Source organism: Leptinotarsa decemlineata, unplaced genomic scaffold, assembly GCF_025532065.1.
Source record: "Leptinotarsa decemlineata unplaced genomic scaffold, Ldec_3_MD MMD2_tig00026328_RagTag_RagTag, whole genome shotgun sequence".
Classification (NCBI taxonomy): Eukaryota; Metazoa; Arthropoda; class Insecta; order Coleoptera; family Chrysomelidae; genus Leptinotarsa; species Leptinotarsa decemlineata.
In genome coordinates, this window is record NW_027412688.1 from 10643046 (window position 1) to 10657430 (window position 14385).

Below are 14385 nucleotides of genomic sequence, written 5' to 3' on the forward strand. Positions count from 1 at the left end.
GAGCCACGAGACCTTTTCAAGGTTCCAGTTGATTACGCCTAGCACACTGCGTGACAGAGGATCGTTGTGGTATTCAACAAGAAATTCGGTCAGCTCCAAACATTACGAGAACAGAATCCAGAAGTCGGATGAGTGCTACAGTTGAAGAAGGGTCACAGAAACATCTTCTACTTGGTGACCAAAAAGCATTCTCGAGGCAAACCGCCCTATGAAGATGTCTGGAGGAGTCTTACTAGACTGAAGGAGACGATGCTCGACCAGAATCTTGTGGACTTGGCAATTCCGAAATTAGCCTCTGGGCTCGACAGGCTGGACTGGAGAATTGTGAGAAGCATGTTGGAAACGATCTTCAGATCCAGCGGCATCCAGATTTTGGTGTGCGGTAACCATCTTCCACGACCGAACTTCCATCGAACTTCACAGTGCAGATATGGGGAGTCCTGGAGGTATCGATATACACCAAGGATGACATTTCGGGACGAAACATCTTTAAGAAGTGGGAAATGTAATGAATCTGAAGCCGGCTCTGACCGTTATCTCAGACACCAAACATATGACTCACCGCAAAAGGAATGCGATCGACGAATCGCCATGAAAAGAATAGATGAGTACCGAAACCTCTAGAGGTATCTAGAACGTTCGTAACCAATATAAAAGGTCGGGTTCTCGCTCAGACAGGAAGTATCAGTCCAAAGGGTGAGGGAGCCAGGCTCCAAGCTGTCTAAATTTAAGATGACTTCAGAGAGATAGTCTGTATCTAGAAAGCGAATCGAGCGATTAACAAATAGTGAAGATAAATTAAGCGTTTAGTTGCTACGTGGTGTATATAAATCAGTTGTGATAGTAAAGTATTGTTGAAATAAATTTGTTTAAGACAGTTAATTCGTTACAATAATTTCAATAATAAAAAAGTACCTAGGTATACTGTGCTTCTAAATATTTATCGTTTTATGGCATAGTTTCTAACGTCAGCCTTTAATGAACGAAATGGTTTTTATGAATTTCAGAATTGAAATCTACAATATTGAGTGAAGTGAAGTGAAATCTACAATATTTCTGAGAAAATAGTGTTTACTTCTATACGGTGTCAGTGGTAACATAGACTGGCAGTACAAATTACAAACGAACACATTTCTTTATTTTTTTCTGCTTTGAGGTTATCTGTACAAATGAAGGTACCAAATTTGAAATGATTTCTCAAATATGTAAGTGTAACTTCATATATGAATAAACAACTTAGTTTACTGAAAACTTTTCGTTTATTTCAGTAAAGTTGATTGTAGTTGGTTTATTATGGGGCGCAACTAACCCAGTGATAAAAAGAAAATCTAAAGACATTCAAAAAGTAAAAGCAGATTCAAAACTGATTCAGTTCATCTTAGAACTAAAATATTTAGCTACTAATATTCAAGTAAGTATAGGAATCATATTGAAGAATATGAATAGTTTATTTGTTGAGAGAAGGGATTTTTTTTTTCAAGAAATTGACCAGTACTACTCTATCCAATTTTAGTATTTGATACCAATGGCTTTCAATCAGTTGGGATCAGTGCTGTATTTCATAACATTACAAGAGGCTGATTTAACTTTATCGGTACCACTTGCCAACTCTTTAACATTTGTCTTCACAGCAGTTTCGGGGTGGATAATGGGAGAAGAAATTCCAAAAAAAAGTATGTTGCTATTGAATATAACGTTTTTTTCATAACCACGTACCTATGATAAAAATAGTTTTTGGTCTTAGTATATCCACAACAAAAACCTAGATTCTCTTTCTAGTAATGAATCTCATTAGTACTAGAGACTAGTGATTTTCTTCAATATTAGAATGTAAGTTGGTAATCTTCTCACGTTTGTCATAATTTCTATTGATAGTGAGGTACTTCTAATTGTATTTGCATTCACGAAGTTTTATTCTAGTAGTTGATTCAAGTTTCAACTGTACATAACATTCCATGTACCAAAATTCCACTGGAGTCAAATAAGACTTATGACTGGGTCGAAGAGAGACACATTTGTAGTAAAAAATAAATATTTCAAATGTACTTGAAACATTGCCATCTTCTACAGGATTTGGAAAATTTCTGCCAGAAAACATGTACTCATCTGGCCCAGTTCCTAGTTAATACCACGAAGATAATTGAAAGACATTTATGCAAGTTTCCTCACAGGGCCTTTGTTCACAAGATGAAACTATTATTACCTCCATGTGATTAAAACCGATTCTGTTTCAGACAAAGGTTTTGTACATGTGGTACACTGATGTTTTGGTTAGATCTGGCACTACAAGGAAGGATAGAATAGAATAGAATATCCTTTATTCACCATAAAAAATACAGTAGTATTATAAGGTTTTGTCAAATATCATGTACCATAAGAATACCATAAAACACTAAATGAATAAATAAAAAATAAACGAATGAGGAAATGAGATGTGAACAATTTCAATATAAATATCACTGTCTACGTAGATTGTAAATTCAAAATATTAGTTGGTGTTGAAGTCAAATGATAAGAATTCTTTGATACTATAAAAAGCGTTTTCCAGGCAGATATACTTCATATAATTTGTAAACGAAGCTGTATTTAAGTTTTTTATATCTTCTGGTAGTTTAATCAATAAAACAGGACCTTAATTTTTTTCGAAAAACGGTAGTGATTTAGTCTTGTGAATTCAATTTTAATCTGTTGTGATTGTCTTTTAATTTAATGCTTTTTTAAAAATTTTTTTTATTTTGTGGTCATTTTCATCTTTCATTTTGATTTTTTCGTTTTATTGAATTTTCATATATCGTTTTATTGCTTAATATAATTGATATTTTAGCTATTCGTTCTAATTTCATTTGTTCTTTCATATATTTCGAGTCATATTAGACAATGGAAGTCCGAACTAGTAAAATTAATAAATAATGTACTTGAAATATTGTGGTAATGGAAAAAGTATATATATAACTGTATCAGAAAGTACACAATCTATAAAGCATATATTTCAAGTTTAAAGACACCGAGTTGTTAAGTATTTGTTTGACAGCCATAAATAGCAAATGTTTTCAGTGAGTTTGTGAAAATGGAGAAAACTGGTCATCGTTATGTTATGTTGTTTGAAAGGCCTCAGCCCAACCAATATAAAAGCTGAACTAGATTCTACTCTGGGTGAGTCTGCTCCTTCGTTTACAACAGTGAAATATTGGGTAGCACAGTTTAAACGAGGTCGTTCAAGCTGCCAAGACGAGCATCGCAGTGGTAGACTAATTGAGGTGATGACTCCAAAAACGGTGAAGAAAATCCACAAAGCGGTAATTAATGATCGTCGACTGAAAGTGCGCGAGCTATCAGAATTGATAGGCATTTCAAAAAGTGCGGTACACTGCACGGCATCCATCTTGCACTGTGTGCCGCGTTTGCTCACACTCAAGCATAAACATTGTCATGAAGATGTTTTAGTTGAATGTTCAGCGAAGTTTCACAGCAACAAAGCAAAATTCTTGCGTCGTTTCATAACCATGGATGAAACATGGGTCCATCACTTTACACCCGAGACAAAAGAACAATGAAAACAGTTGACTCAACAGGGAGAACCGGCCCCAAAGAATGCGAAGACCTTTCAATATGCAGGCATGGTCATGGCATCGGTTTTTTGGGATGCAGGTAGCATGATTTTAAGTGACTATTTCAAAAAAGGTAAAGCTATTAACTGCGTATACTATGTGAACTCTTTGCAAAGTTTGAGTGAAGAAATATGCAAAACGGGCGCATTTTGCAAAAAAAAGTGTTGTTTCATCAAGACAATGCACCAGCACACGAATCCATTACAGCAATGACCAAAATTAATGAATTAAAGTTTGAATTGCTACCTCATGCATCCTATTCGCCAGATGTAGCCCCCTCGGATTATTTTCTGTTCCTATACTTGAAAAAATGTCAAAGACTTCCCAATCAAGAAGAAGTGATGTCGGCAAATAATGGCTATTTTGAGAAGCAAGACAGTTCTTGTTATAAAAACAGTATCAAACTTATTGAACGTCGCTGGGAAAAGTGTATAGAGCTGCAAGGAGATTATGTAAAAATAAATTAATTTTTTTGGGTACTTCTGGGATCACCCTTGTATATGTATACTTTTTACATTATAACTCATAATGATACATGACTCTTTTTAGAAAATATACCCAAAAGTTAATCAATCATTCGCTATATTTAGGCAAATAATTTTTTTGTAGGTACGATTTTTGGAGTTTTTCTAGTTATACTGGGCACTTTACTATGTTGTGTGGACAAATATGAAAGAGGAGAGTTGAAAAGTTGAGTTGGGTGTATTAGAAAACCTTATATTACAGTTTGTGAATGAGCTTTTGTGTTCTTTATATTTCCATCAAAGTGTTTATTCTTTAGTTAAGTGTTTATGATTTTCATTTACATTATTCTTGAATTTGGTATTAGAGGGGAAACAAATATAATGAAAAAAACTCTGTTTATATTTTATTTGTACAATCTATTCCCTAATACATAGTGAACAACACAAATACTAATACTTCCTAATTCGAATAATAAAATTTCGTAAAGCAGGCTAAAATTATTTACAGCAGTAACTACATTGTAACCTAAAAAACTAATAATTCGAATATTATGTCAGATGAGTTATCATAAAAATGTATGGCACATTTTAGTCGAAGTTTTATTCTGTAAATTATTATCACATTTCAATTGTCAACATTTTTCTGGTCCGAACATAACATAACAAGAAAATTCCTTTACCATTATACCTGTACTTCAAATGATTTCCATCTGCTAGAGGTGACAGTGATCAGATCGAATCTAAGTAGAAGTAGTACTAAATGACTAGTAATAAGTTATTTTCAAAAACTAATGTCATGATTCTTTCAAATCAGAGGGTTTCTCTATTCAAGGTTTTCTGAGTTCAGATAGATCATCACGAGAATTTTTGTTATTGCTGTTATTGTACTGCTGGTTCAGTAACAGTTGATTTTGTGATGACAATACATCAATTCTAGACCTTAGTTCTTCTATTTCATTAGCGAGTTTATTTATTTGTTGACCCTGTTTAATGGGGTCAAAAATTTGTGCCGTATGATTTGTTCCTGTTGGTCGAATAATTTCATCATTGGACGCTCCTGTACCAATATCTTGTTGCAAGGTTTCGTTACTGTTTTGGTCTGTATTAGTATTTTCTTGTGGTTTCATTGCAATACTTTCATTTTTCACAATGGAAAATGAGTTACTCTCCACTGTAATTTCTGTATTTGTATCAGACTGACTGTTTTTTGGAATATCCAACTGGTTTTGTTGATCATCGGTTTGCTCATTTTGCAAAGCATTTCCAGAATTAGCCGATATAGCTGCAGGCAACAAAGGAGTTGTTTCTGGAACGTATCCAAAGAATGCGGTAGGCTTTGAAGTGGTTGGTTGTTCACTCAGAGGAGGACAGTGAGACACTCCATATATTCTAGTGTGGTTGATTTCCATTATCGACATTATGTCTGGCAACGCAGCATCACAAAGTATGGGGTTATCTAGAAATTGAATTTTACATTATTAGCTGTTTTTTTTGTTCTGATTGACCATTACCTTGAAGGTAGATTTTCAAAGTGTCCCATGTTCCTTCGTGTACTCCATGTTCAATGGTACAACGAGTTTTTGCCGTCAAATCTTTTCCGATGGCAACAATTTGATTGCTGGACAAATCAGCATGGCAAAGAACAGGCAATCCATGGAAATCTTTCTCTAGTATGGTCAAGTAATTATGGCTTGCTCTCAATTCAGATAGACGAGGAAGATAAGTCTGGAAATTAAAGAGGAATTGATAACTGTAAGAATAGCAATTTTTTCGGATCAGGGCCTCCCAAATATGTGAAAAAAGGTAACTATTGTGGAGAACAGTACAATGGTCAAATAAAATTTACAGGATTTTCGCCCTTCTCGAGTTATACAGCAAAAACTGAAAATGGTGTTTTTTTTTTTACGAATAAAATTGTTATTTCAGAAAATATAGAAAAATGGAAAAGGAAAGTTTTATTATATTTGAAATGAACTATAACGATGTAACAATAAATCTTCGATTAGACGTTTCGTGTCAATACGGCCACCATCAACTTTTCGTGTCAATACGGCCACCATCAACTTTTTTTCAATTGTGTTGATTATTAAGAAAGGTTCGGAATTAATTTTTGGTTGGGAATTTTGGGAACGAATATACTGGGTCCTTTCTTTTACGATGAGCATTCGAATAGTGAAATGTATACACATTTTTTATCCAATGAGTTTGATGGCTATTTAGATGAATTGCTACTGAACATCCACCATGAAATACAATATTTTCAACGAAATGGTGCCCCTTCCCATAATACAGCAATAGTAAGGGTACGTTAAGATGCAATATTCCCAACAAAATGGATTGGAAATAATGGATCGATTGCCTGGCCAGCTTGATCCTCGGACCTTATTCCTTTACAGTTTTTCGTCTGGGAATACATAAAGTATACAGTTTTTTCGACACCTAGTTCAGATATCGACCATCTCGGGCAAAAAGGTAAGAGATGCATGTACTGGCATTACACTTATTATGCTAGATGTAATGCTATGTTATGTTATGCTATGCACCAACTAAGATGATTCAGCGCAGAAATGTAAAATCGTTCTGTATCAAAAGACTCCGCCTACTTCAAGTCATATTTAACCAATGTACTATTGACATCAATTTGTGTGACCAATATCTATCTTCTGGGGCGGGTACAATTTGGTTTTGAATGCGCATCAAACAACAGGCAGATATATTAGAGGAATGAGCCAACCTGTGGAAGATCAGTATAAACCCTGACAAGAGTCAGACAATACTGTTCACCCGGAGGATGGTACACCCGGAAGGAAATGTCATCTTCAACGGACAAGAGATTCCGTGGACCAACGAAGCTGGATACTTGGGGGTTAACCTAGATAAAAGATTAACGTTCAGGTCTCACGTACGGCAAATAATAGGAATGGCGAGATCTGCCCGACAAAACCTATCACCAATAATAGGTCGAAGAAGCAACATGGGACTGAAAGTGAAGCTGCTGATAATAAAGCCCGTAATACTACCGATAATCCTGTATACTGCCGCCTGGGGCCAGTGCGCAGCGACATACAGAAGACAGATCCTGTCGTTTATGAACGCGTGCGTAAGGGCCGCCGTAAACACTCCAAGATATGTACCAAATAGGTACATATTCCGGGATCTAGACCTGAACATACTCTACGTGGACGCATACATGAGGAAACACGCAGAGGACAAAATTCGAGCGCACGACAACCCAGCGCTAAGCGACCTACATAACGCTCTAAACAGGGATGACCCCCAGATTCCAAGAGAGGGACAAACACAGGAGGTCAACGAAACAGAACCAAATACCACCTCCTAGAGTCGCTGTCAGGCGGCTCCGGTAGGTATAAAAATTCCTCAACCAGACTTCAAATTAATCTCTTTTTCAGATTCACTGAGAACCAACACTTTCTTGCGACTAAAACGACACTCGTCTCCGGTTAGTTTTTGGGGACCCCATGCAATAATTCAGTTAGGAAAGTCATGATAAAACAATTCAACAGACCAGAAAGTGAAAGCACCTAGAGGCTGACTTTTGACCAAAGAAGGTCAGATGTCAATCTTGTTGAAGTGCCCATCAGTAAGTTGAGGACAGCTCTGGAGGAGCGGGGATGGCTGGACGAAATGGGATGTTCTGCACACATTAACCGTGTGGGGAAGATTTCAACTGAGGGCGCATCAAAATCTCATCTCAGTTGGCACGTACTATTTTTCTTAAATAACAAGTTGTAGGGGGATGATTTAAAAATCTTAGACTTATGACTCTACCAGCAATGTACATTTTTGAATTGCGTGTGTGTACATTTTCAAAAATGATGATAATTTTGATGAAAGGTATAGTATTCATGATCACAACATAAGACACAAAAATAATTTTCAGATACCACTAACAAAATACATAACACCAGATAGTGCTGGAATAATAATATTTATTAAATTATCAAATAACCTAAAACCATGTTTTTTTTTCTCAGGAACATTGTTTTTATTCCATCGATTTTTTAATTCGTGAATTTTGTGTTTTTATTAATAATGTGTTTACTGTATACCTTTATCATTTGTGACTATTCCTATACAGCAATTATTGTCAAAAAAAAAGATTATTATTACATAGAATTTAGCAAGTAATTCTTGGATCAATATTAAAATCTTTTGTAGAATCCGAATATATGGTGTTCAATAAAAGACCCAACTCAGGTCTGTCTAGCCTGTACATACTCTGTTCGAGGGCTGTTCAAAAAATAAGGTGAATGTTCAAATTTCGCCGGCTAGATACATTCGATTAGCGATTTTTAATTTTTTTATGTTGTACACTCGTTTTGAACAAATGTTCACAGTTTCAGCTGTTTAGCGTATTTAGTTTGTTGGTAAGGGGCATGAAAGTTAGAAGTGTTTTGCGTATTCGTCAATTTTCTGCTTTAGAAAGAATGAATCGAAGAATGTACATCAAATTTTGTGCTCAAAAACACTTGAAATGTTAACAATGGCATATGGTGATTGTAATCTGAGTCAGAAAAGAGTTAACAAGTGACACAAGTGACGAAAATTGTTATGGAGAATCCTTGAATCACTAGTAGAGAAGTTGCTGAGGATGTCGGCATATCGGTTGGCTAATGCCTTGCAATTTTTTCAGGAATTTTTGGCATGAAGCGTGTGGCAGCGGAGTTCCTTACATAACTGGTGACGAATCATGGATATATGCTTATGACATCGAAACCGTCCAGGAGAGCCAAGGCCAATAAAGCACGCCAAGTTTGATCGAATGTCAAGGTTTTGTTCACTGTTTTCTTCGATTATGGTGCCGTATGATCATACTGTCAATATCTTGATGTTATGTGCCTCTCGCGTGAAGCAATACGAAGAAAACGTCCGTTATTGTGGAGATAATGCACCTGTTTACTCGTCGTTGCTCGTTCGTAATTTTTTGGCCAAAAACAACACAATGCCTCAGCCACAGTATTCAACGGATATGACCACCTACGACTTTTTCCCGTCTCCAAGATTGAAAAGACCCATGAAAGGACGGCGCTTTGCGACGAATGATGAGGTAAAAACTGAATCGCTGAGAGACCTCAGGGACATAACGAAAAGGATCGGATCGGAAAAAACGCTGGCAGAAGTGTATAGTATCTGAATGGGACTACTTTCAATGGGACAAAATGGAAATAGATGAAAAAAATTAATATTTTTGAGTAAAATTAAAATCTACCTTATTTTTGAACACACCTCGTATAACTGAAAATTATATTTGTTCAACCTATAACATCGGATGTGGGACACGTGGTAAAAAGTCTCGATAAAACATTGAAAAAATCATAAAATATAGATATATTTATCATATATCATAAAACAGATATACAGTGTCATCCCAAAGTATGCACCATATGGGAAACTTATTTATTAAGGGTTTTTCGACAAAAAGTTATTCTTGATAAAAGTTTGTGCATCCGCTGAAACTAAACATGCACCAACTAAATACAGTAAAACACACGTAATATACGAGGAGCCCCCAAATATTTGATTTTGTGACAAGAGTGAAGTACTCTTATTTTGAAAAATCCCGAGAAATGTTATTTGGAAAAGTTTTTCAGCATTGAACAATACATCTAGATGTGAAGTCATGGCCATCTAAGTGAAGTTTTATTTTTTTACCCATTTTTTTTAAATGACTACGAAAAAAAAAATTTCTAAAACGATGAATAGACAGCATCCTGAATACAACGGTTCATTTTAACAGCCTGTAATATTATAAATTACACAACTGTCGTGTTAACCACGGTCAATTTTTTTAACCGTGACAATGCTGAACAACTTTTCTAAATAACATTTCCCGAGATTTTTCAAAAGAATTACTTCAGTCTAGTCACAAAATCAAATATTTGAAGGCTCCTCGTATATTACGTGTGTTTTACTGTATTTAGTTGGTGCATTTTTAGTTTTAGGGGATGCACAAACTTTTATCAAGAATCACTTTTCGCCGAAAAACCCTTAATAAATAAATTTCCCATATGGTGCATACTTTGGGGATGACACTGTATGTTCCACACTTACCTTACTAGTTTCTTCCAATGTTGTTAATTGATTATGCGAAATATCTAGAAGCCGCAACTGTTCCAACCCGATAAGATCCTCGGGAGATATCCTTTTTAATCTGTTGTAGCTCAAATCAAGTCTCAAGAGCTCGGATAGTCCTGACAAAGCACCGTTCAAAGTTTCAATTTGGTTGTGATCCAATTTAATTTCATTCAGTTTAATATTCCATTCCACCAAATTCTATAAAATAAAGAAATAATCTATCTTCTTGAAAGGTTTTCTTGGCAAATGTTTGACTTACAGGAGTTGGACCTACGAGGGTAGTGATTTTGTTGTACGACAGATCTATGCTTCTGAGCAGCTTCAAGTTGGCAACTTCTTGAAAAGAAAATTCAACGATTTGGTTCCTTGTTAAGCTAAGGAAATGAAGCCTTCTCAGGTTTACTAGCGAATTATTCAGAGTATAGATTTCGTTATTGCCAAGTAGAAGGGACTCCAAGTTCATGCTCGCTGGAAAGTCGGCTTGTGTTAGCTGAAACAAATTGATATAACATCAAATTTAGGAAAGAAATAGGTGATAAATTTAAATGTTGAATTTAATTTCGGAAGATTCACGTAATGCTGATCTCAGGGACAAAAGAAACCAATAAGATCCACCAGCAAAGGATACTACATAATTCAAAGTGTTTGACAGTTCATCTAGAATTTTGGCTTGAAAAAAGCCCCAACAAATTATTATTGGAATATCTAGTACGTTTGTTTTTTTCGATATTTTTTGAGTGTTTTCGTTTTTTTGTGGTTTCATTATAACTAAGCAATATACTTTTATTAATTGAAGGCACATTATTATTTTTATATACCATGATGGAAGAAATTGAAATTCTATTTGTGCTATTTACTAAGTATTATGTGGAATAAATTATGAATGGACTGACTCGTTGCTTGGTGAAAATTAATAACATTATTCTTGATAATAATAAAACAATTTTTCTGGGTAGAGGAAGCTACGGTATTAGCGAAACGCGTCTAGAAATAAAAAAAAAAGTTTGTAAAAATTGTTTAATTATTATCATGGATAGGTTAGGTTAGGTTCAAAGTGTGTGGGTCTATTCGACCCTCCAACGCAACCCACAAGGATTTATTGTGGCAAACACCTAATAACACTCGGCCAAATAAACCCAGCTTCTCAAAGAAGCCGATTAGTTTGTATGGTGAGTGGTCTTTCAGGTCAGATGGTGAGAGTACGGATCTGCCGAACTCAAAGAACCTGATTCGGACCCCAGCGGGGCAGAAACAAAGTACCTATATGCTCTGATGTTTCATCATTTTCCAAACAGAGGCGACACATACCGTCTTCCGACAGTCCGAGTATCTGCATATGATGATTTAAATGAAAGTGACCTGTAAGAAGGCCTGTTAGACATCGTAGTTCATCCCTACTGTAGTCCAACAACTGTTTGGTAACAAGCTTCAAAGGGTGAATAAACGCCTTGGAGTGAGCCACTCCTGAAATATTCTGCCAGATGTCCATAAACTTCTTGCCATCCAGGTGTTCAATCTTTGTTTGGCAAAGCCTCAAGCGATGCCAATGACAGGTTCTGGTCCGATGAAGCTGCTTGCAGCACCCGCCTTTGCAAGGGAGTCAGCAGCCTCAATGCGTTCTAGGCCAGTATGGCCAGAATTCCAGACTATAGACAATCTGTTAAGTCTTCCTATCGAGGAGAGTCGTTTTTGGCAATTTGGTACCAATTTAGACGTTACTCGGTAGGAGTCAAGAGCTTCCAACGCCGCTTGACTGTCCGAGAATATTTTTATTGATTTGTGAATGTGGTTGGATTTATCCAATCTCTCCGCACACAATTCAATAGCGTTAATTTCTGCTTGAAATACAGTCGCACAGGTTCCTAGGCAGGTTGATGTCTCTGTCCTGGGTCTGCGACTGAAAACACCTGCAACAGAACTCGAAGGTGTTTTTGATCCATCTGTGAACCAACAACTATCTGCTCTTGATATTTCCTTCTCCCGCAGGATCCAGTCCTCTCTACTCGGGAACAGTACTTTACAAGGCAGTTCGTAGTTGACAGTTGGAGGCATAAAGTCAGAGATCATTTCCAGAATGCTGTGGAATCGAATGTGCCAAGTCACTTGAACACTTCCCGTGAAAGTATCTAGAGAAAAAATACAAATCCCAACCTTTCAGCTGTTCAGTTTGTTGGTGAAAAGCATGAAAGTTAGAAGTCATTTGCGGGTTCGACGATTTTCTGCCATCGAAAAAAATGGATCAAAGAATTTGCTTCAAATTTTGTCTGTCCTCAAGAACACTTGAAATCTTGACCGTGGCATACGGTGTTTGTACTCCGAGTCAGAAAACTCTTTACAAGTGGTACAAGCTTTTCACAGAAGGTCGGGAAGATGTAAATGACGACGCCCGCCCTGGACGCCCCAGCACATCAATAAACAATGAAAATGTTGAAAAAGTGAAGAATATTGTTAAGGAGAATCGACAAATCACTGTTGAAGAAGTTGCTGAGAATACCGCCAAATCGGTTGGCTCATGCTATGTAGTTTTTTCGGAAATTTTGGGCATGAAGCGTTCGTTCGAAAATTGCTGAATTTTGACCAAAAATTCGTCGCATGAGCATCGCTCCAGGATTGTTGAATGACGTCAACAGCTATCCAGTTTTTCATGAAAGGGTCATAACTGTTCGACGAATCATGGGTATATGGTTATGACATCGAAACCAAAGTCCAATCGCCCTAATGGAACAGCCCAGGAGAGCTAAGACCAAAAAGATTTTGCTCACTGTCTTCTTCGATTACCGTGGCGTTTTGCATCAGGAGTACGGTCAAGTAGGAGTAATATTTTGAACTTATGGGCTGCTTGCGAGAAGCAATACGATGAAAATTTCCGGTATTAAGGAAAAACAATTCACGACTGTGTGTCACGATAATGCACTTGCTCACTCGTCATTGCTTCTGCTCACTCGTCACTGCTCACCGTAATCATGCCTCAGCCACCGTATTCACCAGATTTGGCCCCATGCGACTTTTTCCTGTTCCCAAGACTGAAGAGATCCATTAAAAAACGGCGTTTTTCGACGATTGAGGAGATAAAAACGGATTCGGTGAGGGAGTTCAAGGACATACCAAAAAGTGCATATCAGAACTGCTTCGATCTTGTAGTTAAGATACATTCTTGTAGCTTGATATTTTTGTTTCAATTAGTTATTGGGATGAATGTATATATGCTGGTTAGTTGTTAGGATTAATGCATTTATTTTGATATTTGTGTTTCAATCTAGTAGTTAGAATGTTAGATTGTCTGTGTTTTGGTTATTTTTTGTTCAGTGATTTGTTTTTCGGTGAATTCTTTTCAAAGAAATCCCCTAAATTGAGAAACTGTTAATGAATACTGGATCGGATACTTCTTCCGAGGAAGAATGTTTGAACACAAAATGAGCAATCAGTTTTTTCTTAAGCAGCCAGTAACGTCGGTAAAAAAGTTGCCAAGGGCCAAGACACGAAAAAACTAACACCCTGTGAATACTTTTCTATTGCCGTTACATGGTCAGTGATAACGAAAGGGTGTAAGCCCAGTTCGAAGTTGTTATCTTCGGAAATATACGAGACATATAATGAAATTGAAGAAAGTATTATATACAGGGTGTTTCGTAATTACTGTAAAAATGTAAGAACTTTTTCAGGAGTTAATTTTATGTGAAAAAGTTCATACAAATGTAGGCCCGAAAATACATTGTTTCCAAGATACAGTGTGCTATTTTTCCCAAAAAAATATTTTTTTGTATCGATATTGTAGATATCCATCAACCGATTTTGATGAATTTTGGCAATGTTATTTTCATTGATAAGAGGTTCATTTAGCTTTAATTAGATACAAATTATTGAATCTAGTGGCGGCTTTGGACACAGAATAGCCAACATTATTGACAAAAAAAAGTACGCCTGTGATAATTCTTGTAACATTTAATTTTTCGTTGGGTTAAAAATACATCGGTGAAACTAAGAGGCCATTGAAAGTTCGCATTGCTGAGCACAAGAAACACACACAGCGAGGAGAAACCAGCAAATCCGGAATAGCAGAGCATATTTGGACTCATCAACATAACATCAAGTGGGCTCAAAGTGAAATCATCCAAGAGGAACACTGGTTTAGGAGAAAATTCAAAGCTGCTTATATGTTATCCAAAAACGCATTTAGTCAAGCTAGCGTAGAGATACGTAACATATGGAAACCTCTA

General features: G+C 36.4%; 2 protein-coding genes across 2 annotated transcripts in view; one reads left to right on the top strand and one right to left on the bottom strand.

Annotated features, from left to right (window-relative positions):
- Positions 1-966: 966 nt before the first annotated feature.
- Positions 967-4346, top strand: LOC111507777 (transmembrane protein 234 homolog). Its single transcript, XM_074182433.1, has 4 exons — positions 967-1205; positions 1269-1411; positions 1514-1673; positions 4218-4346. The coding sequence occupies exons 1-4, from the start codon at positions 1190-1192 to the stop codon at positions 4301-4303; spliced, it is 405 nt and encodes a 134-aa protein (XP_074038534.1). The 5' UTR covers positions 967-1189; the 3' UTR covers positions 4304-4346.
- Positions 4347-4463: 117 nt separating this feature from the next.
- The window catches only part of ltl (leucine-rich repeat-containing larval translucida), a 51697-nt gene continuing 41775 nt past the window's right edge, over positions 4464-14385 (bottom strand). The window contains 4 exon segments of the mRNA XM_023163127.2: positions 4464-5528; positions 5584-5797; positions 10145-10366; positions 10428-10658. Of these exon segments, the coding sequence (XP_023018895.2) occupies positions 4900-5528; positions 5584-5797; positions 10145-10366; positions 10428-10658 (1296 nt within the window). The 3' untranslated portion in view covers positions 4464-4899.